Below are 27,403 nucleotides of genomic sequence, written 5' to 3'. Positions count from 1 at the left end.
GCAGGAGACCGCCGCTGACCCACTCCGAGACAGGTTAGTGCAGGCAGCATCTGATGGGGCAGGGCCATGCAACTGCCCAGCATGCCCATGCAAAAAGACGGCCCTGCACAGTAGTGGCAATTGATGGGCACAGCAGCAGCATCTGATGGGGCACAGTAGCAGCAATTGATGGGCACACTGGCAGCATCTCATGGGGCACAGTAGCGGCAATTGATGGGCACACTGGAAGCCTCTGATGGGGCACAGTAGCAGCAATTGATAAGCACACTGGCAGCATCTGATGGGGTACAGTAGCAGAAATTGATGGGCACAGTAGCGGCAATTTATGTGCACACTGGCAGCATTTGATGGGGCACAATGGCGGCAATTGATGGGTATGGTGGCTGCTTTTGATGGCACAGTAGCTACGTTTGGCACAGTAGCTGCATTTGATGGGCACAGTGGCTGCAATTTTTGTTTTTTTATTTTTTTTGCACCCCCCAAAATGATGAGCAACAGCCACCACTGCTTCTCAGACAAGCAGGGAGTAGATTTACTGGGACCTTCTATACGTAAACTGTTTTGCAAAGAATGACATTTCAAGTATTTGGTGGTTTGCAACAGGTTTTAGTAGAATTACAACGTGGCCAGTGTAGGGAAGACGTGTCTTATTAGATTCACTAGGGAAGCTGAGTTTTCCTACAAAATCAGTCTGGGACACTTCATGCTGGCATTCATTTTCTGCAACTGATTGCTATATCACTAAATATTATGCTTATTTTGAATGGCCTAAGCCCTGGTTTACACTTTGTGACTTGCTGCGACTTACAACAGAGAATGTCACATGACAAGTCAAACACATTCATTTCAATGTGTGCCGTCTTAAAGGAGTTGTAAAGGAAAACACCTTTTTGCCTAAAATTAATGTCTGCCAGGTAGACAGACAGAATAGTGTAATGATTCTGTTAAAAAACGAGTAAATACCTATTAAATTCCTTCATCTATATCACCTCCGGCGTTCTAGTTTCTGTTCTCTCATTCACTTCCTGGTTTGCATCGCTTGTTCATGTAAGAACTACATTTCCCAGTATGAATTGCGGCACGCCCAGTAATTCACACCTCCTTGAAGTCTCTCAGGCCTCGTACACACGACCGAGTTTCTCTGCAAAAACCAGCAAGAAACTTGCTGGGAGATATTTTTTTGCCGAGGAAACCGGTCGTGTGTACATTTTCGTCGAGGAAACTGTCTAGAAACTCGACGAGCCAAAAAGAGAGCAAGTTCTCTATTTCCTTGACGGGAATGGAGAAAATTGGCTTGTCGAGTTCCTCGACAGCCTGACAAGGAACTCGACGAGAAAAACTATGTGTTTCGCCCGTCGAGTTTCTCGGTTGTGTGTACGAGGCCTAACATATAGAAAGCATCCTGCCACACAGATGTAGTTCCCAGGAGGGGGTGAGCACGTTACTGACCACCGCAGTAAAGCCTCCCTTCACGGTGGTCATTCAAATCAGACAAGCGGGAATTGAACAGAACAGAGAAGAAATAGAGCAACTTCTGAGCAAAAACGAACAATGAGGAAGTGAAAAGAGGAATGTCTGCAGGTAAAGGATGCTTATTATGAAAAAAAAATTTCCTTTACAACCCCTTTAACCACATCAATACCAGCCCATTGTAAAATGACGTCCACAAAGGACCTCTACCGATCCGGGTGGACGTCATATGACGTCCTGGGCTTTGCGGGTGGATATCTGAATGATGCCTGCAGCTAGAGGCATCATTCAGATATCCTTCTCTTCTGCCGGCGATTCTGCACAACGTAAGAACGATCATAGCGGCGGCTCCGCCGCTAGATCGTTCTTACAGGCGGCGGGAGGGGACATGCCCCCCTCCCGCCGCCATCCGGTGCTTCTCCGGGCTCTCCCGTGCCATCGGGGGCCCGGAGAACGAATCGTCCGGCGCTGGCAGGAAGCATGGAGATGACTGGTGACCAGATGGTCACCAGTCATCTCTATGACCGTCGGAGGACCCGGGCGCGATGTGATGACGTCACGCCCGGGTCCCCGTAAGTAAACAAAGCCGCAATTGCAGCTGCTAAGCAACAGTTATCATGAGATCGGTGATTTTTTTTTCACCGATTTCATGCTTTCCAGCCTGGAGGAGAGATGTGGGGTCTTATTGACCCCGCATCTCTCCATAAAGAGTACCTGTCACACACATTCCTAATACAAGGGATGTTTACATTCCTTGTAATAGGAATAAAAGTGATAATAAAAAATAAAAAAAAAGTGTAAAAAAATAAATAAATATGTAAAAAAAGAAATAAAAAACATATTTTTTTAACACCCCTGTCCCCAGTAGCTCGCGCGCAGAAGCGAACGCACACGCAAGTCCCGCCGACATATGTAAACGCCGTTTAAACCACATATGTGAGGTATCGCCGCGTGCGTTAGAGTGCCAGCAACAATTCTAGCACTAGACCTTCTCTGTAAATCTAAACTGGTAACCTGTAAAAAATGTCAAAGCGTTGCCTATGGAGATTTTTAAGTACAGAAGTTTGGCGCCATTCCATGAGTGTGCGCAATTTTAAAGCGTGACATGTTAGGTATCTATTTACTCGGTGTAACATCATCTTTCATATTTTACAAAAAAATTGGGCTAACTTTACTGTTTTGTTATTTTTTTAATTCATGAAACTATTTTTTTCCAAAAAAAAGGCGTTTGAAAAATTATTGCGCAAATACCGTGCAAGATAAAACGTTTCAATGACCGTAGTTTTATTCCCTAGGGTGTCTGCTAAAAAAAACATATATAATGTTTGGGGGTTCTGCGTAATTTTCTAGCAAAAAAATTATGATTTGTACATGTAGGAGAGAAGTGCCAAAATAGGCCTGGTATGGATGTGTGTATAAAAGCCCTGTATGGAAGTGGTTAATTGCTGTGCCACGCCCTCTTAAAGGGAAATTATACCAAAAAATGATTAGTTAAACCCACAAGTGCTTTTTTTACCACTACTAATTCTTTATACTGGCTTTTGAAATTTACTTATTCAGCCATTTAGAAATTGGATGAAAGGTTTAGCACTGGAAAATACTTTTGGATAGATAAGTAGTGCGTTTTTTTTATAAAACTGTATAGTTGAAACCAAAATAAGGAGGAAAGAGGGAATGAGGGTCAGTCCCTCAAAATCAGGGACAGTTGGGAGGGGGTGGAACATGTGCTGCGATAGAAATGATAACACAGGTCATATATAAGGGGTTGTGCTACTGCCTGTTGTGACTTATTGAAGTGTAATGCACTTGGTTGTGGTGCACTTGCAGCCTTTCAAAGGATAAAACAGGTGGGGGAGGCGAAATATCGCTTCCACTGTGAATCGCTATTCAGAGGAGTGGCAGTGACATCTTCAATTGTTGATAAGCCCTTCATTTTGTACTTTCTATTTTCGTCCTGAAGTTTTTACACTAAACATATAGCATTCTCCTCACAAATGTGATTAGATTAACAGCTCGATTAAATCTCGATGGTACATTAGCGTGCTCACCTGCTGTAAAGTCTTTCTAAAAGAAATCAATAGCAACTAATTCAAAGGCTTGTTACCTTGTGACTATTGCTAAGCTCTTGGGAGATTAGGGATGGATTTCAAGCTTCTGCTTGAAAAAGAATAGGCAATGCTTAAGCTGTTATAAAAATACAAATGGGATGGATTACTCAGCAGAAGGCCAATTTATTGGAAGCTTGTCTTCCTTGTGCTCAGTATAGCTGTTAGATTTTTGTGATAAAGTAACCAGTGAGAATAGAAATACAGGGAGTGCAGAATTATTAGGCAAATGAGTATTTTGACCACATCATCCTCTTTATGCATGTTGTCTTACTCCAAGCTGTACAGGCTCGAAAGCCTACTACCAATTAAGCATATTAGGTGATGTGCATCTCTGTAATGAGAAGGTGTGTGGTCTAATGACATCAACACCCTATATCAGGTGTGCATAATTATTAGTCAACTTCCTTTCCTTTGGCAAAATGGGTCAAAAGAAGGACTTGACAGGCTCAGAAAAGTCAAAAATAGTGAGATATCTTGCAGAGGGATGCAGCACTCTTAAAATTGCAAAGCTTCTGAAGCGTGATCATCGAACAATCAAGCGTTTCATTCAAAATAGTCAACAGGGTCGCAAGAAGCATGTGGAAAAACCAAGGCGCAAAATAACTGCCCATGAACTGAGAAAAGTCAAGCGTGCAGCTGCCAAGATGCCACTTGCCACCAGTTTGGCCATATTTCAGAGCTGCAACATCACTGGAGTGCCCAAAAGCACAAGGTGTGCAATACTCAGAGACATGGCCAAGGTAAGAAAGGCTGAAAGACGGCCACCACTGAACAAGACACACAAGCTGAAACGTCAAGACTGGGCCAAGAAATATCTCAAGACTGATTTTTCTAAGGTTTTATGGACTGATGAAATGAGAGTGAGTCTTGATGGGCCAGATGGATGGGCCCGTGGCTGGATTGGTAAAGGGCAGAGAGCTCCAGTCCGACTCAGACGCCAGCAAGGTGGAGGTGGAGTACTGGTTTGGGCTGGTATCATCAAAGATGAGCTTGTGGGGCCTTTTCGGGTTGAGGATGGAGTCAAGCTCAACTCCCAGTCCTACTGCCAGTTTCTGGAAGACACATTCTTCAAGCAGTGGTACAGGAAGAAGTCTGCATCCTTCAAGAAAACCATGATTTTCATGATGGACAATGCTCCATCACACGCGTCCAAGTACTCCACAGCGTGGCTGGCAAGAAAGGGTATAAAAGAAGAAAAACTAATGACATGACCTCCTTGTTCACCTGATCTGAACCCCATTGAGAACCTGTGGTCCATCATCAAATGTGAGATTTACAAGGAGGGAAAACAGTACACCTCTCTGAACAGTGTCTGGGAGGCTGTGGTTGCTGCTGCACGCAATGTTGATGGTGAACAGATCAAAACACTGACAGAATCCATGGATGGCAGGCTTTTGAGTGTCCTTGCAAAGAAAGGTGGCTATATTGGTCACTGATTTGTTTTTGTTTTGTTTTTGAATGTCAGAAATGTATATTTGTGAATGTTGAGATGTTATATTGGTTTCACTGGTAAAAATAAATAATTGAAATGGGTATATATTTTTTTTTGTTAAGTTGCCTAATAATTATGCACAGTAAAAGTCACCTGCACACACAGATATCCCCCTAAAATAGCTAAAACTAAAAACAAACTAAAAACTACTTCCAAAAATATTCAGCTTTGATATTAATGAGTTTTTTGGGTTCATTGAGAACATGGTTGTTGTTCAATAATAAAATGAATCCTCAAAAATACAACTTGCCTAATAATTCTGCACTCCCTGTATGGCGGCTGAGCCGACTTGTTTTAAAGATAAAAAATGGAGGCTGACAGAATTGACTTGTTTTAAAAGGCACTGAGACCTGTAATGTCCAAATTTGCTAGGCAGCAAAGCAGTACCTTTGAGTCGAGAGCTTTGGCAGTTTCCATATTGCTATCATAGATGGTTCCTGAGCTCCAGAAGATTTTACCACCTTCATGACCAGGCCATTTTGTTCCATTAAGCACTGCGCTACTTTAATTGGTAATTGCGCAGTCATGCAACACTGTACCCAAACAAAATTGTTATCATTTTTTTTCATACGAATTTCGCTTTCTTTTGGTGGTATTTGATCACTGCTGCAGTCCCTTCCTAACAGAGACATAGCGTGGGAGGAAAGGGCTGCGGATAACCGGCAAGTCTGTTTACATGTGATCAGCTGATCACATGGTAAAGGGCAACTGTGATCAGCTGGATGCATGCCCCAGGGGGTATGCGGGAAGCGCGGTTTTGGAAGGATGTCCATGGAGACCCTCCCAAAATAGTAAGCTCGGGGCTCAGATGGAAGGGGAGCAGGGGGGCCCATTGTGGTTTCTTGCACCGGGCCCTGAAGATTCTAGTTACACCTCTATCTATCTATCTATCTATCTATCTATCTATCTATCTATCTATCTATCTATCGAATATATATTGTCACTCTACTAATGACACTGGCTGGGGAAAGGTTAACTAGGTGATCAAGGGGTTTAATGTGTGCCTAAATGTGTAAAATGTGTAAAGTGTGCTGCTTTTACTAATAGATCTCTCAGGCCTCGTACACACGACCGGTTTCCTCGACAGAATCCATCAAGAAACTTGATGGCAGAGCTTTTTTGCTGAGGAAACCGGTTGTGTGTATGTTTTTCATCAAGGAAACTGTCGAGGAACTCGACGAGAAAAAAAGAGAACAAGTTCTCTTTTTCCTCGACGGGAGTCTCAATTTCCTCGTCGTGTTCCTCGTCGGGCTGGTTTTCGACGAGAAACTCGAGCGTGTGTATGCTAAGAAACCCTCGCATTCTCAGAATAAAATATGAAACGGGAGTAAAAGTAACATTTGTAATGGAGATAACACATTTTTCACGCTGTAACAGACTGAAAAGTGCAAATCGTCTCCGACCAAACGTTTACTTAACACGCAGTAACATGAGATCAGCAAAAGCAGCCCCAAGGGTTGTGCCAGTGGAATCGAACTTCCCCTGCCATTGCATGTGTTGTACGTCACCGCGTTTGAGAACGAGGAGATTTTGACTTGACAGTGTGTATGCAAAGCAAGCTTGTTGAGTTCCTCGACAAGCCTAACAAGGAACTTGTTGAGGAAAAAGATGTGTCTCGCCCGTCAAGTTTCTCGGTTTCCCTCTGTACAGAGCTCTGTGTTTTTTTTTTTTTTTTGTTAAAAACATTTTTATTGAGGATTCAGCAAGATATACAACTATTGCTCTTACTGGATGCAACCAGTAGTCCAGCATGTGATGTACAGGAAAAGGTACAGATAAGTAAGGTCAGACTGTGTCAATCATGAATACATACAATGAACAAAAGAACAGTATAGAAACGATACCATAATATCCTGAAAACAAGCGGGCCCCCGAAGCAGGACACCAGCAGTGAATGATGTGGGCAGGGGGTAAGGGAAGCGGGGGGGGGGAGCGAGATAGGGGAGGAGAGGGAAGAGAGAAAAAAAAAAAAAAAAAAAAGGAGAGAGGCGAGGTAGTGGCCGGAACCTCAAACCGGGCGACAGGAGACCATCTGGCTGTGGGACAGAGACTTCACTGTCCCAAAGGCGGATTCGTGGATGCGTCTGCAGGGGGTGGTGGGTCCACCAAGGTACCGGATTCCCTATAGTGCGTCCAACATGCCCATGTTTCTCGGTATTTGTCATGTGTGTCCTTGGCACGATGGATGAGTTGTTCCATGTCGTCTATTTTCTGCACCCGAAGGTGCCAGTCCTGAAGGGTGGGGGCAGATGTGGATTTCCATCTCAAGGGGACACATTGTGTGGCTGCATTGACCAGGTGTAGTGTTAGGGACTTACGGTAGTGCTTCCGAGGTATGACTGTGTGGTGCAATAGGTATTGTGCCGGTGCAAACTCTAAATAATAAGTAGTGATCTGTATGATACTCTCGTGGACCGCCTTCCAAAACGGCACTATCACTGGGCACTCCCACCATATGTGGAGGAGCGAGCCCGTGTCTTTACCACACCGCCAGCACGCTGCGGGAACTGCAGGGAAGATTTTATGTAATTTTTCCGGGGTGCGGTACCAGCGCGTGCATAGTTTGTATCTATTCTCCTGGGCCGACACATTGACTGATCCCTTGTGGGTATATTCCCAAATGCGGTCCCAGTCTTCGTCTGACAAGTCAAGGGATAGGTCTGAGTTCCATGAGGATTGGAATTGGTCAGTGGTAGGCACCTTTGACAGTAGTAGGGAGTATAGCGTGGAGATTAAATGGCGTTGTGGCCGGTTTGTGGCACATATCTGTTCTATCGGGGCTAAGTCCCGGGACCATGTCATGGGCGTCCGTGCACCTCCCAGGAAATGTCTTATTTGGAGAAATTTAAAGAATGGTATAGTCAACTGCGGGAGCGCGGCGGTCATTTCGGTCTGGGAAAGCAGGATTCCATTTCGAAAGAAGTGACTGGTGCGCGCCTGAGTGGGGTCGGGGGATGCCGTGGGGTCGCTAGCTGCAATGCTGGGAGGGAAGTTTGGGTTAAGAATCAGGGGAGTCATCGGCCCGGGTGCCGGTGACAGACCAGATTTACGGCATACCGTTCTAAAATTCCTGAGCGTGGGTCCTATTAGGGGGTGTTCCATGCACGGTTTAGGGACTGAGTGTGCCTCAATCCATGGGAGATGGGCGATGGGAAATGATAAAAGTTCATTCTCCACTGCCACCCAATCCTTGCTACCGGCATGGAGGTGCCAGTCCACCACCCTCGTCAACTGGCACGCCCTGTGGTAAAGGGTAATGTCAGGTAGTCCCAGCCCTCCTTTTAGTTTTGGCACTATCAATTTCTCCCAGCTTAATCGAGGGGGGCGGCCGGCCCAGAGGAAAACCCTGCAGCACTGTTTGACAGCAGTAAGGAACGACTGTGGCAGAGCAATTGGTATGGCCTGCAGCAGGTACAAGATTCTAGGCAGGACATTCATTTTAAGCACCGCCGCTCTCCCAAACCACGAGATATGCCCCTTGGTCCAACACTGCAAGTCCTCCTTGATAGCCTGTAGAGCAGGAAGGAAGTTAAGGGCAAAAAGGTCCTTTAAGTCGGGAGGTATTTTGATACCCAGGTAGGTAATACTACGTGTCTCCCATCTAAATGGGAAGGATCGCTTGCAGTGTGAGACCAATGAATCTGGGAGGGACACATTTAGAGCCAAAGACTTGTCGAAATTTATTTGGAGGTTGGAGAGGAGTTTGAATTTCTGGAAGTCGAGTAACAGATTGGGGATGGTCGTGATAGGGTCGGACAGGAATAAGAGCACATCATCTGCGTACGCCGCTACTTTGCAACATTTACCGCCAACCTCAATGCCCCTGATCGTTGGGTTATCCCGCAGTCTGCGCAGCAGTGGTTCCATTGTGAGTACAAAAATTATTGGGGATAATGGGCATCCTTGTCGCGTGCCATTTGTGAGGGAGAAGGCGTCTGACAGCCGGCCATTCACTCTGACACATGCCGTCGGTACAGAGTACAGTGCCATTATCATCTGGATAAGGCGAGGCGGGAGACCCAGTCTTCTAAGCACTGCCTCCATGTAGTCCCAGGCCACTCTGTCAAACGCCTTCTCCGCGTCCAATGAGAGGAGGAATCCCCTCCCCCTGGAGGACTTCAACCAGTGATGTATATTAAGTGCCTTTATGGTGTTGTCCCTGGCTTCCCTTCCAGGGACAAAACCTACCTGGTCTAGAGAGATGATGGTAGGGAGGAGTGGGAGCAGGCGGTTTGCTAGGATTTTGGCGTAAAGTTTCACGTCGACATTGAGCAGCGAGATTGGCCGGTAGCTCGATACTATGGAGGCATCTTTGCCCGGTTTGGGGATTAGGGAGATGTGTGCATTAAGTAGGTCTTTTGCGTGCTGAGTGGAGGTCGGGAGGTCGTTAAATACAGTCAGAAAGTGTGGGAGAAGTACGTCGGCAAAAGTCTTGTAGTAACAAACCGGTAGGCCGTCTGGGCCTGGGCTTTTTCCAGCTTTCATTTGTTTTAGGGCGCTCTGGGCTTCCTCCATCGTAATGGGGGCGTCCAGTTGTGACTGGTCGTCCAGTGGGTCAATGACGGGTCCGTACTCCGTTAGGAATTGGTCAATAAGCGTACGACGGGTAGCTGCAAGGGTAGGGGTCGGTTGTGCGGGTAGGTTGTAGAGTTTAGAAAAGTATTGCATGAATTGGGCCGCGATGTCGTCCGAGTTCGTGACCGTGGTCCCTGACGCGGATGATATAGCGTGTATTCTATGGGCTGCTCTTTTTTTCTGGAGGGCCGACGCTAAGAGCTTCCCTGCCTTGTTCCCGAACTGGTAGAAGAGTTTATTAGTCAGGGCGTATCTACGTTTCAGAGACTTCTGGATTTCCTCCAGGAGTTCTTCCCTGGCCGCTAGCAGTTCAGTGTACGTGTTTGTCGCCAACGTGCGTTTGTGGGCGCTTTCAAGTCGCGCAATTCGGTCAGTTAGTGCAAGTATGTGTGTTTTCCGTAGCTTATTGCGTTTGGCGAGCAGTGCGATAAAAACCCCCCGGATTACGCACTTGTGTGCCGCCCAGATCGTGGTTTGTGATGTTTCCCCCGCCCCATTTTCCCTGAAGTAATGTGCTAGGGTTTCAGAGGCCTGTCTGGAGTTGTCCGGGTCGAGCAACAGGGAGTCATCCAGTCTCCATATCCTCGATCTAGTGCGGTAGGAAGGGATCGTCAGAGTTACTGCGATCGGGTGATGATCCGACAGCAGCATGGGCCCAATAGTAGTGGACGCTAGGGAGGTGAGATCGTTCTGTGAGATGAAAAAGTAGTCCAAACGCGAGTACTTATTATGCAAAGAGGAAAAGTACGTGAAATCCTTGACATTCGGATGGAGTGTGCGCCAGGCGTCGTGCAATGTGAGCGTCGCCAGTTGTGTTTTTATTGCTCGCAACGCCCTGTATGACAGGCAGGAGGAGCCGTTAGATGTGTCAAGCGCGGGTGTCAGAGGTACATTAAAGTCGCCCCCAACGACTAGCGTGCCAGATTGGAAGGCAGTCAATTGATAAAAAACCGAGCGGAAGAAGGAGACCTGTTGTGAGTTAGGAGCATAAATATTTGCGATTGTGTATGGTAAGTCGTGTATGGTACCCTTAATGAAAAGAAATCTACCCAGTGGGTCCCGCTGAACTTCTGTAACTTGTAAGGGGCATTGTCTGGATAGTAGAATGGAGACCCCTTTTGACTTTGCAACGTCGTTTGAGGCGTGGTAAGCTGTTGGGTAGTTGCGGTCCTGTAATTTAGGGATGCTGTCGGACCTGAAATGGGTCTCTTGTATTAAAGCGATCTGCGGTCTCTCTTTTCTAAGCAGATCTAGGATTCGGGAGCGTTTTTCGGGGGTGTTGAGTCCGCGAGCGTTAAGTGAGTACAGTTTAAGGTGTTCCAGGGGCCGTGGCCCACCCTGGTCCGGCAGTGAGTCAGTATGTGTGCCCGGCATTGCTTAGAGCTGTGAAGAGATAAAAAAAAAAAAAAAAAGGGGGGGGGGGGGAATGGGGGGGGGGGAAAGAGTCGAGGGGTCTATAGGTGCCTGCGCCCTACAGGCCTAACAGGCAATGTAACCGATTGGGGAAAGGACAACGTCCAGTCACCCACTTTGTACAGAACCAATCGGTGAGGTACAGAGTGTACCGTGCTCCTCCACTCCAGCCGGAGTGTCAGAACACCAGACCACCACTGTGTGGGGGTCGACCCGGCCCTGGGCAATCGGTGGGGTCCGAGCAACTGGTTCGCAGTATATAACACTAACAATAACTATCCAAAGTAAGCGAGAGTAACTGTATGCCACCCCAGAGCAGGTGTGTTAACCAATCCGTCTGTTCTATGGGGTGTGCTAGCCCTCCCAGAAGGTATGTCGAGGACGCGCGGGATCAAAGCCCCGTCCGTCTATGCCCTACGCCTTTTTTTTTTTTTTTTTTTTTTTTTTTTGACAGGAGGTGGTTTCATCCCTGTGTCATAATTGGCCAGTAGCCCCCACTCGTGCTATGCCCACCCTCCCGGGCCCTTCACACCTATCGGGGGCTGCCCTTCGGGCCCTATCCAGAGCTCACCCTTCGGCCGCAGGGGTACGTGCGGTTGCTAGCAGGGCCGATATTCCGCTCCCTGACGCGAGACCGCCGGCAGCAGTGTGGGGCGCCTACGCTGCGCTCTTAGAGTCATCTTGCCCCTCAGTGACGCCCTCAAGCATACTCTATCAGCCATGTAGAGACATTCCTAACAGTAAGCAGATTAGGGAGTTATAGAGTGCCCTGTGCGGTCCACCCCCAATCGGGCCCTTTGGGGGGGTCAATTTAGCCACAACATTCCGCATATTCCCCTCCCCCCCCCCAATTCCCAGTGCATGAGTTTATACCGGAGTACTCCGAGCCCCCCCAGCGTATTACCTATTATGGTGAGTCCAGAACTAGGGGGGGGGGTACTACCGCCTCGCCCCAAGCTTCAGGGTGGCGACCTGGTAAGTGAGGCAAGGTCGCTGCTGACCTGCTGAGTTTGACCGCGTGATGTCCTGATGTATCCGGGATCCGGAAGGCAGTGCGAGACGGTTCTCTGCCACATGTTGCACTGCGCTCTAAAGTCTGCTGGTGTGGATCTAGTTCCCAAGAGCAGAAGGTCCCTCCAAGTGGTGTATGTGTACGGGGGGCCGTGGTGAGGGGGGGAGAGTCCCAATGGTGATCATCTGGAGTTCCGGGCTGGTGTGCGAGGGGTGGAGGAGCGCCCGCCCGGTTTAGGGGCGGCAGCGTCTGTGCTGACATGTGGCTGCGATGTGAGGAGTAGTCTCTAGTGTCACGGTGTCGCTGGGGTGTGGCGGTCACTCCGGTGACCGTTCGGCGGACCTCCGGGTGATACCGGAAGTGCTGCAAGGTCGGGGAATGCTTGGGCGTATCTGGAGCGCACTTGTGACGTGGTCCCGCTCGGCATCTTGGGCAATGTAGTATGCGGTGGAGTTTGCGCAGCTCTGTGACGCTTGACGCGACGTTCTCTACGTCGTCTTGCTGGCTAGAAGGCGGGAAGAGTAGAGGGCTGTCGCAGTTCAATTCTATAATGGGACCGCCCTTCGCTGTTGGGCTCCTGAGGGGTTACGTCCACTGGGCAGTCCAAAACCAACGCTGACAAAGCCAGTGTAAAAACCTGGAAGTTAGGCCGTCCGGTTGTAAAAACAGTCAAAACAGGGCTAATTGATTAGACACAGTTCTGTACATTGTACCTGCGCGTGTGACTTTAGCAGTCTCTTCTTGCTCGCCGGGCACCCGGAGCTGCTGGAGAGCCACGGGATTCTCTGGGGTCCTGGGAGCCGGGAGGGTGCCTCTGGTCTGACGGGGACCTGCGCCTGCGGTATCGGGTGGCTTGGGTGTCCATCGGGACCTCCGATGGTTTGCTCCATCTGCCCACTGACCTGCGATATGGGGCGTACCAGTCAGGTACTGATATCAAAGGCAGGCCCATCGCCTCACAAAAATGCGGGAGATCCTCTGGGACTCTCAACAGGGCTGTTTTGCCGCGATGCGTAGCCGACAAGCAGAAGGGGTACTTCCACTTGTAGCGGGTATCTTGCGCTCTAAGGGCGTCCAGCAGTGGACGCAGGTCCCGGCGGTGTTGGAGCGTGATCCCCGACAGGTCCTGGTATAGCTGGATCGGGATCCCCTCATGTAGGAGCCTCTGGCTTCTAGCTCTCTGCAGGATGTCCTCCTTAAGCCTGTAGTCCACCAGGCAGCACACCACGTCCCTGGGTGGGTCTGTGTCTCTGCCCTTAGGGCGTAGGGCGCGATGGATCCTTTCCATGGGTATAGGGGTTTGCGGGGGTCTGCCCAGGATGCCATTGAAGATGTCAGTCACTTCACGTTGAACCTGGTCCCCTTCCACCGACTCAGGCAGGCCGCGTATTCTCAGGTTCCGGCGGCGTCCCCGGTTGTCCAGGTCCTCCAAATGCCTGTTGATGTCCCGGAGCTGGAGGGTGTGATCATCGACTTTGGTGGTGGTTCTGGTCAGCACCTGGTCGTGGGCTTCTAGAGCTTTTTCAGTCACCGCCACCCTGTCTGTGAGGGAGCGGATGTCAATTCTCAAATCCGCGATGGCCGCCGAGAGAGTGTCCTTGATGTCCGTTGCTATGGCTCGGAGGTCTAGGATGTTCAGTTGAGGCAACGGGACATCGGGTCGTGAGTTGTCTGCCGGTGTCGGGAAGGAGGAGACCGGGGGCGCCGTTAGTATTATTTCTGAAGCAGCATTTTGAGAGGTAGGCGCCGAGTGCTGGGCAGTGTTGAGGCGGGAAGACGCCATGTTCCCCCTTGATGATCGGAACATGTCCGGTATGTTCTGTCCCTGAGAGTCCGCCGGTGCCCTCGGGGAGCGGGAGCGAGAGGTTGAGGTGTGTCTCGATGATGTTCCCATCACGGTAATTGCAGGTGGGGTGTCGGAACACAGCTAATGGAGGCTGATTGCTCTGAGGTGGCAGGAGCTCAGCACTCAAGCGTCCATCTTCTTGCCCAGTCCGGCCACGCCCCCACCTCTGTGTTGATTGTCAACACAAAGCTCTGGGATGTGATTGTACACAGCCGATCAGCAGGTCCAGGTGTGAATCATTGGTCAGGACTTGCTAACAGGCTCCCGCTGTGTACAATTACAGCAGGTGACAGCAGAGGGGGCGCACATGCGTGCACCCTAACGACGGAAGCAGTCAGCGATGTATGGGTATTTTTTCTAACTCAAACAACTTTAGTGATTTATTTTCAGAAATGATTGTGCTATAAGTTAACAACTGGTAAAACATGTCACTACTGTTTAATATTTACTTTTGATGCTAGGAGACAACATGCCCGATTTCTTTAAGTACTGGATCACTTCATGGAATATTTTTTTTTTCTCCCTTCTCTTTTTGCAGACAAGTCTTAATAGCATGACAAGTGTCTACAGTGAAGGTTGGGACTATGATAATGCAAAAGTCTCTGGAGAACTTGTACTCAATCTTAGTTACAGCTATAAAACTGGTGCTTTGAATGTTCTGGTGAAGAGCTGTAAAAATCTAGCAATTGCCGATGAGAAGAAGAATCGAACAGACCCGTAAGCATAACATTTTTTACTTTTTATATGATGCAGTGTAGTCCAATTTTAAATATTTTTATTGAATACAATTTTATTGAAAAACAGGTTTTCTTACAAATATTTGAAGCAACAATAATGGAACATACTAGGGCTGTGGAAATGAAAGATTAAATCCTTGATTAATCGTTTATTTTTTTGATCGATTAAAATTAGCGGTACTAGTGGTGCAACGGATCGTAAATGATCCATGATCCGAACTGGTCACCATATGCATGTCGGCAAACCACGTTATCTGCGGAGCTCCGCTGCTGCCTCGGCCATAGGAAAGGCCGCGGCTTTGGCCTAGCTCCCGCAGCGGCAGCTATCTTGGCCCACCCAGCGATGGCCTAGGTGAGCCTAGAGCGGCGCACTGACGTCACGCCTCAACTGCTCGTGTTCGGCCAGCTTCTCTGGTAAGACTAAGCAAGCACTAATCTTCCTATACAGTGTGGGAGATGTGGACCATATTACAGTAGAGAGATGTCTGTGGATTAAAGTGGGAGATGTCTGTGGATTACAGTGGGGAGATGTCTGTGGATATTACAGTAGGGGAAATGTCTGTGGATATTACAGTGGGGGAGATTGTGGATATTACAGTGGGGGGTGATTGTGGATATTACAGTGGGGGAGATGTCTGTGGATATTACAGTGGGGAGATGTCTGTGGATATTACAGTGGGGGAGATGTCTGTGGATATTACAGTGGGGAGATGTCTGTGGATATTACAGTTGGGAGATGTCTGTGGATATTACAGTGGGGAGATGTCTGTGGATATTACAGTGGGGGGAGATGTCTGTGGATATTACAGTGGGGGAGATGTCTGTGGATATTACAGTGGGGGAGATGTCTGGATATTACAGTGGGGGAGATGTCTGTGGATATTACAGTGGGGGAGATGTCTGGGAATATTACAGTGAGGGTAATTGTGGATATTACAGTGGGGGAGATGTCTGTGGATATTACAGTGAGGAGATGTCTGTGGATATTACAGTGGGGGAGATGTCTGTGGATATAACAGTGGGGGAGATGTCTGTGAATATTACAGTGGGGACTATATATGGTGGTCCTCCGAAAAATGTATATGCGTTATAATTAATCGAAATTAGTCGTTTAAACAATTAAAAAAATCAATTAATCAAAAATGTTAATCAGTAACAGCCCTAGAACATACATATGAGAAGTAGTCAACTATGGATACACTGAAAATGTGTGTTCTTATAAACAGATGGCTATCTTATGTGGCATAATAACAAAGTGTCATTGTTATAGAAGGAAAACAACAATAGAATAAAAAAAAATGGAAACAAAGACATTTTTTATATAAAAATAAACATTAGGTTACAGTCATATGGAGGATGGAGGTATCTGTTTGAAATCTATGCATTAATTGATGCCCTCTAAATAAACCATTTCCTTTCTTGGTATTATTGATTGTTTGGAAAATATTCTCCATGAGCTTAAAGCGGAGTTCCGGCATTTTTTTTTTTTAAGTCAGCAGCTAGAAATACTGCCTAATATTAGGACACTTACCTGTCCTGGGCGCCCGCGATGTCAGCCCCCGAAGCCGACCTGTCCCTCGGCTCTCGGGTGGAGGCGCCGCCATCTTCGGTAAGGGGATAAGGAAGTGAAGCCAAAACACACTGCGCGATTCCACTGGTCCCTGCTGTCTTCTGGGACCTGTGTGTCTCACAGAAAACAGCGGGATTGACGAAGTGGTGTAGCTCGCCGAGGGGACCTATGCCTGGAAGTGGCAGCAAATATCTGGATTACACAGGTATCTGCTCCCTCCTCCCCCCTGAAAGGTGCCAAATGTGACACCGGAGGGGAGGAGGATTCCGAAAAGCGGAAGTTTCATTTTTGGGTGAAACTCTGATTTAATATCTTCTATTCTCACTAATACTTTTGAAAAGGGTACAACTCTAGATTTCCAATGGTATACAATTGTCCAGTGTGTGGCGACACATATCATGTGGATTAATTGATAGAAGAGGTGGGTGTATATCTGGAACACTTTGAAATAGCAAACAGTTAAGGTGGGTAAGAACAATGTTTTTACCTGCAAGACTATGGATAAGGGAAAAAACTTCCTTCCATGTAGGTGATAACTGTTCACACTCCCAAAATATGTGGAGGAATGTCCCTGGAATTGGACAACCCCTAAAGCAGTTTGGAGAGACTTCTGGGTAGATTACATTAATTGTCAGTGATTTAGTAAGTGTAGGTTGACCCCCCTAAAAGACCATTCTGTAATGGTCAACTGTGTGTTTATTTCAGCTTTCCATTCGATATGGTAATTTATCGTAAAAGGAGTAGAGGTGTTAAGATCAGTGGTCCAGATTCACAAAGGAGATACGACGGAGTATCTCAGATACGACGGAGTATCTCTCAGAGTATCTATGCGACTGATTCATAGAATCAGTTACGCATAGATATCCCTAAGATCCGACAGGTGTAATTGTTTTACACTGTCGGATCTTAGGATGCAGTACCGTGGCCGCCGCTGGGGGGAGTTTGCGTCGTAAACCAGCGTCGGATATGCAAATTAGGAGTTACGGCGATCCACAACGGTTTTTCGCATTCGCTACGTCGCCGCTAGTCTAGTTTCCCGTCGCAAAGTTAGTCGTCGTTTTGGGTGCCTTAACTTTAGACAGCAAACGTATTGCTGTCTAAAGTATGGCCGTCGTTCCCGCGTCGAAATTTTAAATTTCACGTCGTTTGCGTAACACGTCCGGGAATACGGAAGTACGCTACGCACGTCGCTGATCGCATGAATGACGTCAGTTCGCGCAAAGCACGGTGGGAATTTTTAAACGGAGCATTCACCATTGGCTGCGGCGCGGGAGCGCGCCTAATTTAAATTGTACCCGCCCATTCGATTTGGACCGCCTTGCGCCGGACGTGTTTACGATACACCGCCGCAAGTTTCCAGGTAAGTGCTTTGTGAATCGGGCACTAAAACTGAAAACTTGCGGCGGTGTAACGTAAACGGCTTACGTTACACGGGCGCAATTGTACCTGAATCTGGCCCATTATACCTAGTTGATATAGGACCTTTCCCTCTTGTATACTTAAATTATATGGGCCAGATTCAGGTAGAATCGGCTTACTCTGCGGCGTATTACATTTACGTTACACCGCCGCAAGTTTTACGGGCAAGTGCTTGATTCACAAAGCACTTGCCTGTAAAGTTGCGGCGGCGTAGCGTAAATCCGCCCGGCGCAAGCCCGCCTAATTCAAATGGGGCGGGGACCGCGCCAAACGTACTACGCATGCTCCGTCCCTAAAATTTCCCAACGTAAATTTACAGCAACGGGCAAAGCGTACGTTCGTGAATCGGTGTAACTAGTCATTTCCATATTCTACGCTGACCGCAATGGAATCGCCACCTAGCGGCCGGCCTAGAATTGCAGCCTAAGATCCGACGGTGTAAGTCACTTACACCTGTCGGATCTTGGGGAGATCTATGCGTAACCTGATTCTATGAATCAGGCGCATAGATACGACCTTCGTATCTCAGAGATACGACGGCGTATGAGGAGATACGCCGTCGTATCTCTTTTATGAATCTGGCCCTATATGTTCGTAAATGGTCAGTGGAGATTTTGAAGGTTTGGGAAAGCGGGTTTCATAGAAGGATCAAATTTTAAAATAATCATGTTGTTCTAAGATAGGGGCTCCCTTTAACTCCTGAAATGCATTAAGAGATAAAAGTATCACCATTACACAAGTCCAATAGCTTAGTTGATTTATTCTTTATCCTCCATTCAACATTATCCAGGGAAAAATAAGCTGTTTTAAGTCTAGGGTCTCCCAAAAAACATGTGCTAGGAGAGGGATTGTATAAAAAAAAAAGTGTAGCGCTATTTTTGTAAACGGGTGTATATATAAAATTATGCTGTAAACCATAAATGAACACCTATGGGTATAACATTTGAATAAAGCATGTGATCACTGGAGTTGATCGTGATAATATCACCTCTGTTAGTGAATGAACAATGTCCATAAAATGAGAAAATGTTTGTGACAATATTAAATAAGTAACAAAAAAATAGTCCAAAGTGAAAAAATATATAGTCCAAAAAGTGCCAAAATTTCAACAAGAAATCTAGCCCTCTGTGTGGAAAGGATACCTGAGTTGAGAGGAGGCTTACCAGAAATCTCAGTCAATCAGAGCATCAATGGGTATATCGTATATTCATATATAAAGCAGAGGTCCGGTATCCATGTACCATGCGTATTAGAATAACATTTTTTGCATATCATGATACCGTTTGGCAAGAGTAGTATTTTAATTAAAACTAAAAAGTGAACACTCACATTTAGATGGTCATAAATGCGTGTATCAAAAGGAAGTACATATACTTGAGCGGTGTGCGTAGATAGGCCCACCCGACTAGTTTCGACCAGATGATGACTTATGAGTCGAAACGCTATATGTTGCCTTCTAACCACCTGTTTTAACCCCGTAAATGCAGCATCACCAAACCGCAATCGCATGCAATGCACAGTTGCGGGGTGGTTAAAGTGCAGCCCCATTCACCTGGGGGTATATACTTCCAGCTGCAGCCACAACATGTGTGCAGCTAAAGGGGGAGCAGTTTGGGGTGGTAAAAAATGCTCAACCACCTGGATTTACCACCCTCCAACCTCACATGTGAACAAGCCTTTGGTTCACATCTGTGCGACCAAATGGGCAGCCCATTATTTCAAAGGTCTGCCCTACCTGCAGAAATGCAATGAAAGAAGACCCCAACCCTTTTTTTTAATTATGCCGAACCAAAAACACCTTTGTTTGCCAGTGTTTGGGGTACCATTAAGAATTAATGGCACTCCTAAAGAGCAGAGCATTTGTGTGCGTGTTAGGAACGAGTGCTTTATTGCGTGCGTTCTGCGACACACATGACCGTGAACCAAGCTTTGGACAGGGGTGCCTCGAGACTGAAAATACTTTTCAAGGGCGCCCCAACTGAAAAAAGGTTGAGAAACACTGGTCTAGACTGTCCTGTTTTGTATGCTGTATGTGCTCTATTTGACATTCAATACTACTGTTATAAACTTTATACTGCTAATCATAAAATATGATCTTAAAGAATATGAAAACCTTTGCTAGCTTTTTCTTTTCGCTGTAATATGTAATCATCCACTTCAAAACATGCCTGCAGTATGCGCAGTGTCTGTGACTTTGATTGGGTTATAAATACATTGAATGCTACAGTAAGCATAATTTTTCCATTAAAAACGGATGTTGGTGAGTGTCAGTGGATGTTTCTTGACTCTGCAAATTTGACTGTTGATTGTGCTTTATAAATGCAGTAAATAACAAATATTTTGCTGAGTAGAAAACCAGATGACAGTTGAGCTAATAGACTGGTTTATGCAGAAGAGCAGGGCATTGTGTTCTACCCATGAAAGATGAATGGGACCATACAAAAGCAAGAAGCAGAATAAGCAGAAATAGCTTTAGCTGTCTATAATTGAGTGAGGAATAATGTTTTACTATGGTGTATTGCAATGGAAGAACCATTTGCCAACAGTGTAACCCCTTCATGCCTAATGGCGCATACACACGATCGGTCAAACCGATGAGAACCGTCTGATGGACCGTTGTCATCGGTTAACCGATGAAGCTTACTGATGGTCAGTCGTGCCTACACACCATCAGTTAAAAAACCGATCGTGTCAGAACGTGGTGACGTAAAACACAACGACGTGCTGAAAAAAACGAAGTTCAATGCTTCCGAACATGCGTCAACTTGATTCTGAGCATGCGTGGATTTTTAACCGATGGACGTGCCTACAAACGATCTGTTTTGTTCTATCGGTTAGGTATCCATCGGTTAAATTTAAAACAAGATTGCTTTTTTTTAACCTATGGATAAATAACCGATGGGGCCCACACACAATCGGTTTGGTCCGATGAAAACGGTCCATCAGACCATTCTCATCGGTTTGATCGATCGTGTGTACGCGGCATAAGCCTTTTTCTGACACTTGTTGCTTACAAACTCTAAACTGGTAACCTGTAGAAATGTTTAAAGTTTCGCCCGTAGAGATTTTTTAAAACCGTAGTTTGTCGCCATTCCACGAGTATGCGCGATTTTAAAGCATGATGTGTGAGGTATCTATTAACACGGCGTAACCTCATCTTTCACATTATACAAAAAATTGCGTTTGAAAGACCGCTGCGCAAATACTTGGTGTCATAAAATATTGCAGTGACTGCCATTTTATTCTCTAGGGTCTCTACTAAGAAATATAAATATAATCTTTGGGGGCTCTAAGTAATTTTCCAGCAAAAAATACTGTTTTTAACTTGTAAGCAACAAATGTCAGAAAAAGGCTTTACATTTTATTTTATTTTTATCTTATTTATTTTATTTTTTCACTGTCCCTTTTATTGCTGTCAGAAGGAATATAAACATCCCTTGTGACAGTAATAGGCAGTGACAGGTACTCTTTATGGAGGGAACTGGGGTCTATGAGACCCCAAATCCCTCCTTTGCACTTAAAAGCATTCAAAACGCCAAGTTTGGCTGTTTTGAATACTGTAATTTTGTTTAAATTCTGTGCCTTTAAGTCTTCTGTAGACCGGAAGTGATGTCATGACATCGCTTACAGCTTACTAGATCCAATTCCAGCTTTGTTCGGTTTTCCGGCCAGCCAGTGGATGTTTCGGCTGTTCGATTGGGTCTCCTGGTGGGGCTTAAGAGCTACAGAAGGCGGTGGGAGGGGGATGTCCCTTCCCGCCGCTTGGGATAACAACCAAGCGGCTTCTTAGTCACATTGGTTATTAGGAGAAAGTCAACCACCGGCTCTGAAGTACTGGGTGATGCCTGCAACTGCGGGCATCACCCCGGTACAACTGCTTCGAGCTGAGCCCGCATTTTTGCGTATGGTCGTCATGAGGAGGCTAATATTTGTTGAGATTTGAATTTGAATTGTAAAGTTGACTCTTCTAAATGTAATATAATGATGAAAATCTGCTTTGAGGTAGGGGGTAAGGGCTGCTGCCTCCCTGTAGTGTCCCAAAGTAGAGGCCTGTGTTATATGTTTAATAATGAAGGGTTAAATGGAGCTACCCACTCTTGAGATGTGAAGAGGTATATCTATGTCCTGTATCCTGTGGTAGGGCTAGCTCATATATGGTATGAGCTCCCTATATTGGTAACCGTCAGGGATGTACATGTTCCCTATGGTTTGGAGAACCCTGATTCTGACAGGCAGTAGGTTAAGAAATACCTATAGGACTATTGGAGAGTATTGGGCTCACATACCACTCTTTTATTGGTGCCCAATAAGGACATTGTTGCGATTTTTTTCACGTATTTTTAACAGCATTTTATATTATTTGTCATTTGCATTGAGATATACACTTTTTTATATTGTGGTAATTTTGAGTTTATTCACCTATATTTTTATTACCCACTTGGGGTACATCAGGGCACAGGAGGCTCACACTCCACACACCACTACACAAGTTTTTGCCTACAAGCAGTACATCAGAGCACAGGAGTTTTTTATGAGATTTAGTCACTCACTTGACTGCACAGGATCCTGACAACCTTGTACACGTTTCTGTAGAATACAATTACACAGAGATATCCCACGTAACCTCATCTACCCTACCTAGGCCCTCACGGAGGTCAGTGGCCACGGTATAGGTATTTTTGGACCTACTGCCTGTCAGAATCAGGGTACTCCAAGCCATAGGGAATACCTACATCCCTGACGGTTACCAATATAGGGAGCTCATACCATATATGAGCTAGCCCTACCACAGGCTACCCGACATAGATATATCTGTTCCTGGGATTTCACACTTTCCTTACCCCCCCCCCCCCTTCACATCTCTCTCAAGAGTGGGCAGCGCCATTTAACCCTTTTAAATTTAAGTTTATTTATGTTTATTTCATTTCACTTTTCCAGGTATGTTAAGTCATATCTACTTCCAGACAAATCACGGCAAAGTAAGAGGAAGACGAAAATTAAAACTAATGCAACTAATCCAGAGTTCAATGAAGTTCTAAAGGTACAATCTTGTTCTTATTTTCTTTATGCCTGCAGTTTCTAATTTAATTTCCTCAACCAGCTTATGTTTAGAGGTGTACTAGAAAATCTGCTCTGATCAGGATGGCTGTATGAACTATTGTCTCTTCTATGTGCTCCTTGCCAGCACAACTACATGGGATGTCTAGTAGATTGGACAGATGGATGCAGACAAAGATTTTCTCACTGCCACTGCTGTATATATATATATATATATATATATATATATATATATATATATATATATATATACAGTACAGACCAAAAGTTTGGACACACCTTCTCATTCAAAGAGTTTTCTTTATTTTCATGACTATGAAAATTGTAGATTCACACTGAAGGCTTCAAAACTATGAATGATCACATGTGGAATTATACATAACAAAAAAGTGTGAAACAACTGAAAATATATTTCATATTCTAGGTTCTTCAAAGTAGCCACCTTTTGCTGCTTGGCACACTCTTGGCATTCTCTTGATGAGCTTCAAGAGGTAGTCACCTGGCGCAGCACCCCATTACTCTGCTTCTTGGTCAAATAGCCCTTACACAGCCTGGAGGTGTGTTTGGGGTCATTGTTCTGTTGAAAAATAAACAATGGTCCAACTAAACGCAAACCGGATGGAATAGCATGCCGCTGCAAGATGCTGTGGTAGCCATGCTGGTTCAGTATGCCTTAAATTTTGAATAAATCCCCAACAGTGTCACCAGCAAAGCACCCCCACACCATCACACCTCCTCCTCCATGCTTCACGGTGGGAACCAGGCATGTAGAGTCCATCCGTTCACCTTTTCTGCGTCGCACAAAGATACAGGGGTTGGAACCAAAGATCTCAAGTTTGGACTCATCAGACCAAAGCACAGATTTCCACTGGTCTAATGTCCATTCCTTGTGTTCTTTAGCCCAAACAAGTCTCTTCTGCTTGTTGCCTTTCTTTAGCAGTGGTTTCCTAGCAGATATTCTACCACGAAGGCCTGATTCACACAGTCTCCTCTTAACAGTTCTAGAGATGTGTCTGCTGCAAAAGGTGGCTACTTTGAAGAACCTAGAATATGAAATATATTTCCAGTTGTTTCACACTTTTTTGTTATGTATAATTCCACATGTGTTAATTCATAGTTTTGATGCCTTCAGTGTGAATCTACAATTTTCATAGTCATGAAACTAAAGAAAACTCTTTGAATGAGAAGGTGTGTCCAAACTTTTGGTCTGTACTGTATATATATATATATATATATATATATATATATATATATATATATATATATATATATATATATATATATATATATATATATATATATATATATATATATATATATATATATATATACATATTTATTATTAGTGAAGAAAACATTTAAATTGTGTTTTAAAAGTCCATAACTCCAATGATGTGTCTGGATTAGTAGACCTACACCAAAAGCAAAAAAGTTTATTGTTTGGCGCAAGGTTTTTTTTTTTACAGTATATAAAGTATACAGAAATACAATGAATAAGCTAGGCAGTAGATGGCAATAAGTGATTTTTACCAGTGATGCCTTCTTTCAGTCTTTAAGATGGAGTCTGATGATGGGAACTTTTGTTAAAGGTAAAGAGCTTCTAGTTTCTGCAAAACAGTACATTTACCACTGGCACCACCTTGTGGTCAAATCTGATATTTCAGGCAAACAACACTGATTATCCTGCAGGAGGCGGAACAGTAACGGTTTTACTGCTCTAACATTATAAATAATACAATACATTATAAACAATGATCACCATGTGGCTATATTTACACAATATTCTTTAGAGTGGGCTGTAGCCATGAGCTGTCTTATTTAATGTTATAACCCATAACCAGGAATCAGAAACCATGTTGAATTGTTCTTACAAGAGTATTCTGAAATGGATGACCCTGTTGTCAATGACCATAGCGCTGACTTTAGTATAGAGTGAATTTGTAGTAGAGATGGATTACAACACGCATTAGGTTTATATTGCTGTCCCTGTTAGAGAGATTCACCCTCTCCATTTGTCTTGGTTACCATTTTCATTGAAAGGGAAAGTAAAAGAATTTTGAGTTGTCCCCAGAAAAGTAATAGAGGGAAAATCTTTCAAAGGGGACACTAGTTCTAGTGACCTGGTAGATTCCCTTAATTTGCAGGGTTTTCCTCTCACTTCCTGTTTTAGTAAATCTCCCCAATGGGACATAGGCGGACAAAAAAAAAAAAAAAATCTGACGGAGGTTAAAACTCTTTCTTAATCTATCCAAAAAAATAAAATAAACGTTTTGCCTATAGTTCTATTTTAAGTGGTCATTGGATGTTAAAGAGCCCCTGTCACCACATTTTGCAATGTCTGCTAATGACTTTTTTGCAATATTTGCCTACTACACTAGCCTCCACTGTTGCAGCAATCTGTATAGTGTTGAAGCTGTGCATTTAGGTATTCTTCAAAGGAAAGAGATCACAAACTTAACAATTCAAACTAAGCATGTGAGGAACAAAAAGCAGAGTTTACCTTCAGTGAAACCCGCATGCCTGTTAGGATATCAATTTGCTGATATTTAGCAAAAGTAGAGGTAACCAGATCTGTGTATCTGTATAAAGGGATCTGGACCCAAACTAAGTGCAGTTATAATAAGATTTGTTAATAACACATACAAACCATCTAACACCACAAGCAATATACAAACAATAGTAAAACACACTAACAAATTATGACATTTATACAAGCAAGTGGAGAGATCAGATCAGACAGGGTCAGATGGGTGGTGCAAGGAACAGCTGGTGAGACAGGTGCAGGGGGATCATTGTAACAGGTATAGAAACAGAACCAGGATGTTTGGCACACAATGCAAAACACTTATGCCACGTACACACGATGGGACATTCCGACATAAAAACCATGGATTTTTTCCCGACGGATTGTTTCCTCAAACTTGTATTGCATAAACACGGTCACACAAATGTTGTAGCAAATTCCGAACATCAAGAACGCGGTCACGTACAACAAGTCGAGAAAAAAAAGAAATTCAATGATTCCGAGCATGCGTTAAATTGATTCCGAGCATGCGTAGGATTTTTGTGCATCGGAATTGCATACAGACAATAATAATAACTTTTGTTGTTGGGAAGATTGAGAACCAGCTCTCAAACATTTGTGGTCGGAAATTCCGACAGCAAATGTACAATGGAGCATACACACGGTCGGATTTTCCGACAACAAGCTCATTTGTCATCAGACCGTGTATACCAAGCTCATCAGACCGTGTGTATGGGGCATTAGGCACTGTGGAAGCCTAGAAGAGAGGAATCTGAAGGCTACTGTGAAACACTTGGACTCTACCCTTCAGATCCGGGAACCACAGTCTCACCAGCAGGAGATCCAGCTCATGACAGCATCAAAATTATGTTTTCATCCACAAGCATAGACAGTAAGATATAAGTCAATTTTGACTTTCCCTATCCATGTCATAGTTTGATTATGCTTTTTTCCTTCTTTTGTGCCTCCTTATTGGTCAGTAAAACTGCTTATCATTGTAAAGCAGTGGTTTCCAACCTTAACCCTTAAAGCGGAGCTCCACCCTAAACTGTACGCTACACTGCCGGGTTCCCTTACCCGCAATGGCGGCGGCAGTGTAGCCTTTCGGCTTCATGCCGGGACCCCTACTGCCGACATTGAGGGAAAGCAGGACAGGTAAGTGTCCATTTATTAAAAGCCAGCAGCTGCAGTATTTGTAGCTGCTGGCTTTTAATTATTATTTTTTTCTCCCCAGACCTCCTCTTTAAGTACCCCTTAGGCCTTGTACACACGGTCGGACCAAACCGATGAGAATGAACCGAAGTTCATTTTCATCGGACCAAACCGACCGTGTGTATAGGCCATCGGTCTGTTTTCCTCCGGTCCAAAATTTTAAAACATGCTTCAAAACCGAACCGATGGACCGCTGCCCCATCGGACCAAACCCATGGTTAGTACAGAAAAGCATCGGTTCAAAACCCGTGCATGCTCAGAATCAAGTCGACGCATGCTTGGAAGCATTGAACTTCGTTTTATTCAGCACGTCGTGTGTTTGACGTCACCGCGTTCTGACACGATCGATTTTGGACTGGCGGTGTGTACACATATCAGGCCGTACGGCCACTTCAGAGGTGAACCGATGAAAACGGTCCGACGGACCAGTCACATCGGTTTGGTCCGACCGTGTGTACAAGGCCTAACATGTCATGTTTTCAGGATTTCCGTAACTTTGCATAGATAGGTGCTTTAAATTAATGTCAGTGGTTTGGTATTTATTACAGCTTTCTTTTTTTTTGGGGGGGGGGGGGGGGGGTGTTAGGAATTTCCTTTAATCTTGACCTGTTGAGATACTTGAGAACTGAGATCAGGAACCACTGTAAAGTCAACATTCACACACTGCATAGCAATCTGTTTTTATATCTCTCTTGATTGATCATTGTGAATTTTTTTATGATCTGCTCAGCACAAATAGCTCAAGCTTAGTGACAAGCTTATTTTAAGATTGCAGTATGTTTTGCGATATGAATATTAGAACCTTCTTAATCAGTACTGTCCAAATAAAGACAGTTGTTTTACCAATCGTAAAAAAAATAAATGTTTTTTTGAGGTAAAAAATAAACTGCCTACTTAGCTGACATTTTCAAAAATCCTCAAAGAATAGCAAAAACCTTTAAAAACACAACCGGTATACCAGCACGAT

The 27,403-nt window shown here is 45.0% G+C and overlaps 1 protein-coding gene across 4 annotated transcripts in view; it reads left to right on the top strand.

Moving 5' to 3' along the window:
* The window catches only part of LOC120927445 (synaptotagmin-like protein 5), a 270,163-nt gene that overhangs the window by 222,349 nt on the left and 20,411 nt on the right, over positions 1 to 27,403 (top strand). For all 4 annotated transcript variants that reach the window (XM_040338125.1, XM_040338127.1, XM_040338124.1 and 1 more), the window contains 2 exons: positions 14,455 to 14,633; positions 22,581 to 22,683. In XM_040338125.1, coding sequence (XP_040194059.1) covers positions 14,455 to 14,633; positions 22,581 to 22,683 — 282 coding nt within the window. The remainder of the gene's footprint in view (positions 1 to 14,454; positions 14,634 to 22,580; positions 22,684 to 27,403) is intronic.

Source organism: Rana temporaria, chromosome 2 (assembly GCF_905171775.1).
Source record: "Rana temporaria chromosome 2, aRanTem1.1, whole genome shotgun sequence".
Taxonomy (NCBI): domain Eukaryota; kingdom Metazoa; phylum Chordata; class Amphibia; order Anura; family Ranidae; genus Rana; species Rana temporaria.
The sequence above is the reverse complement of the archived record's forward strand: the minus strand, read 5'-3'. Positions and strand labels throughout refer to the sequence as shown.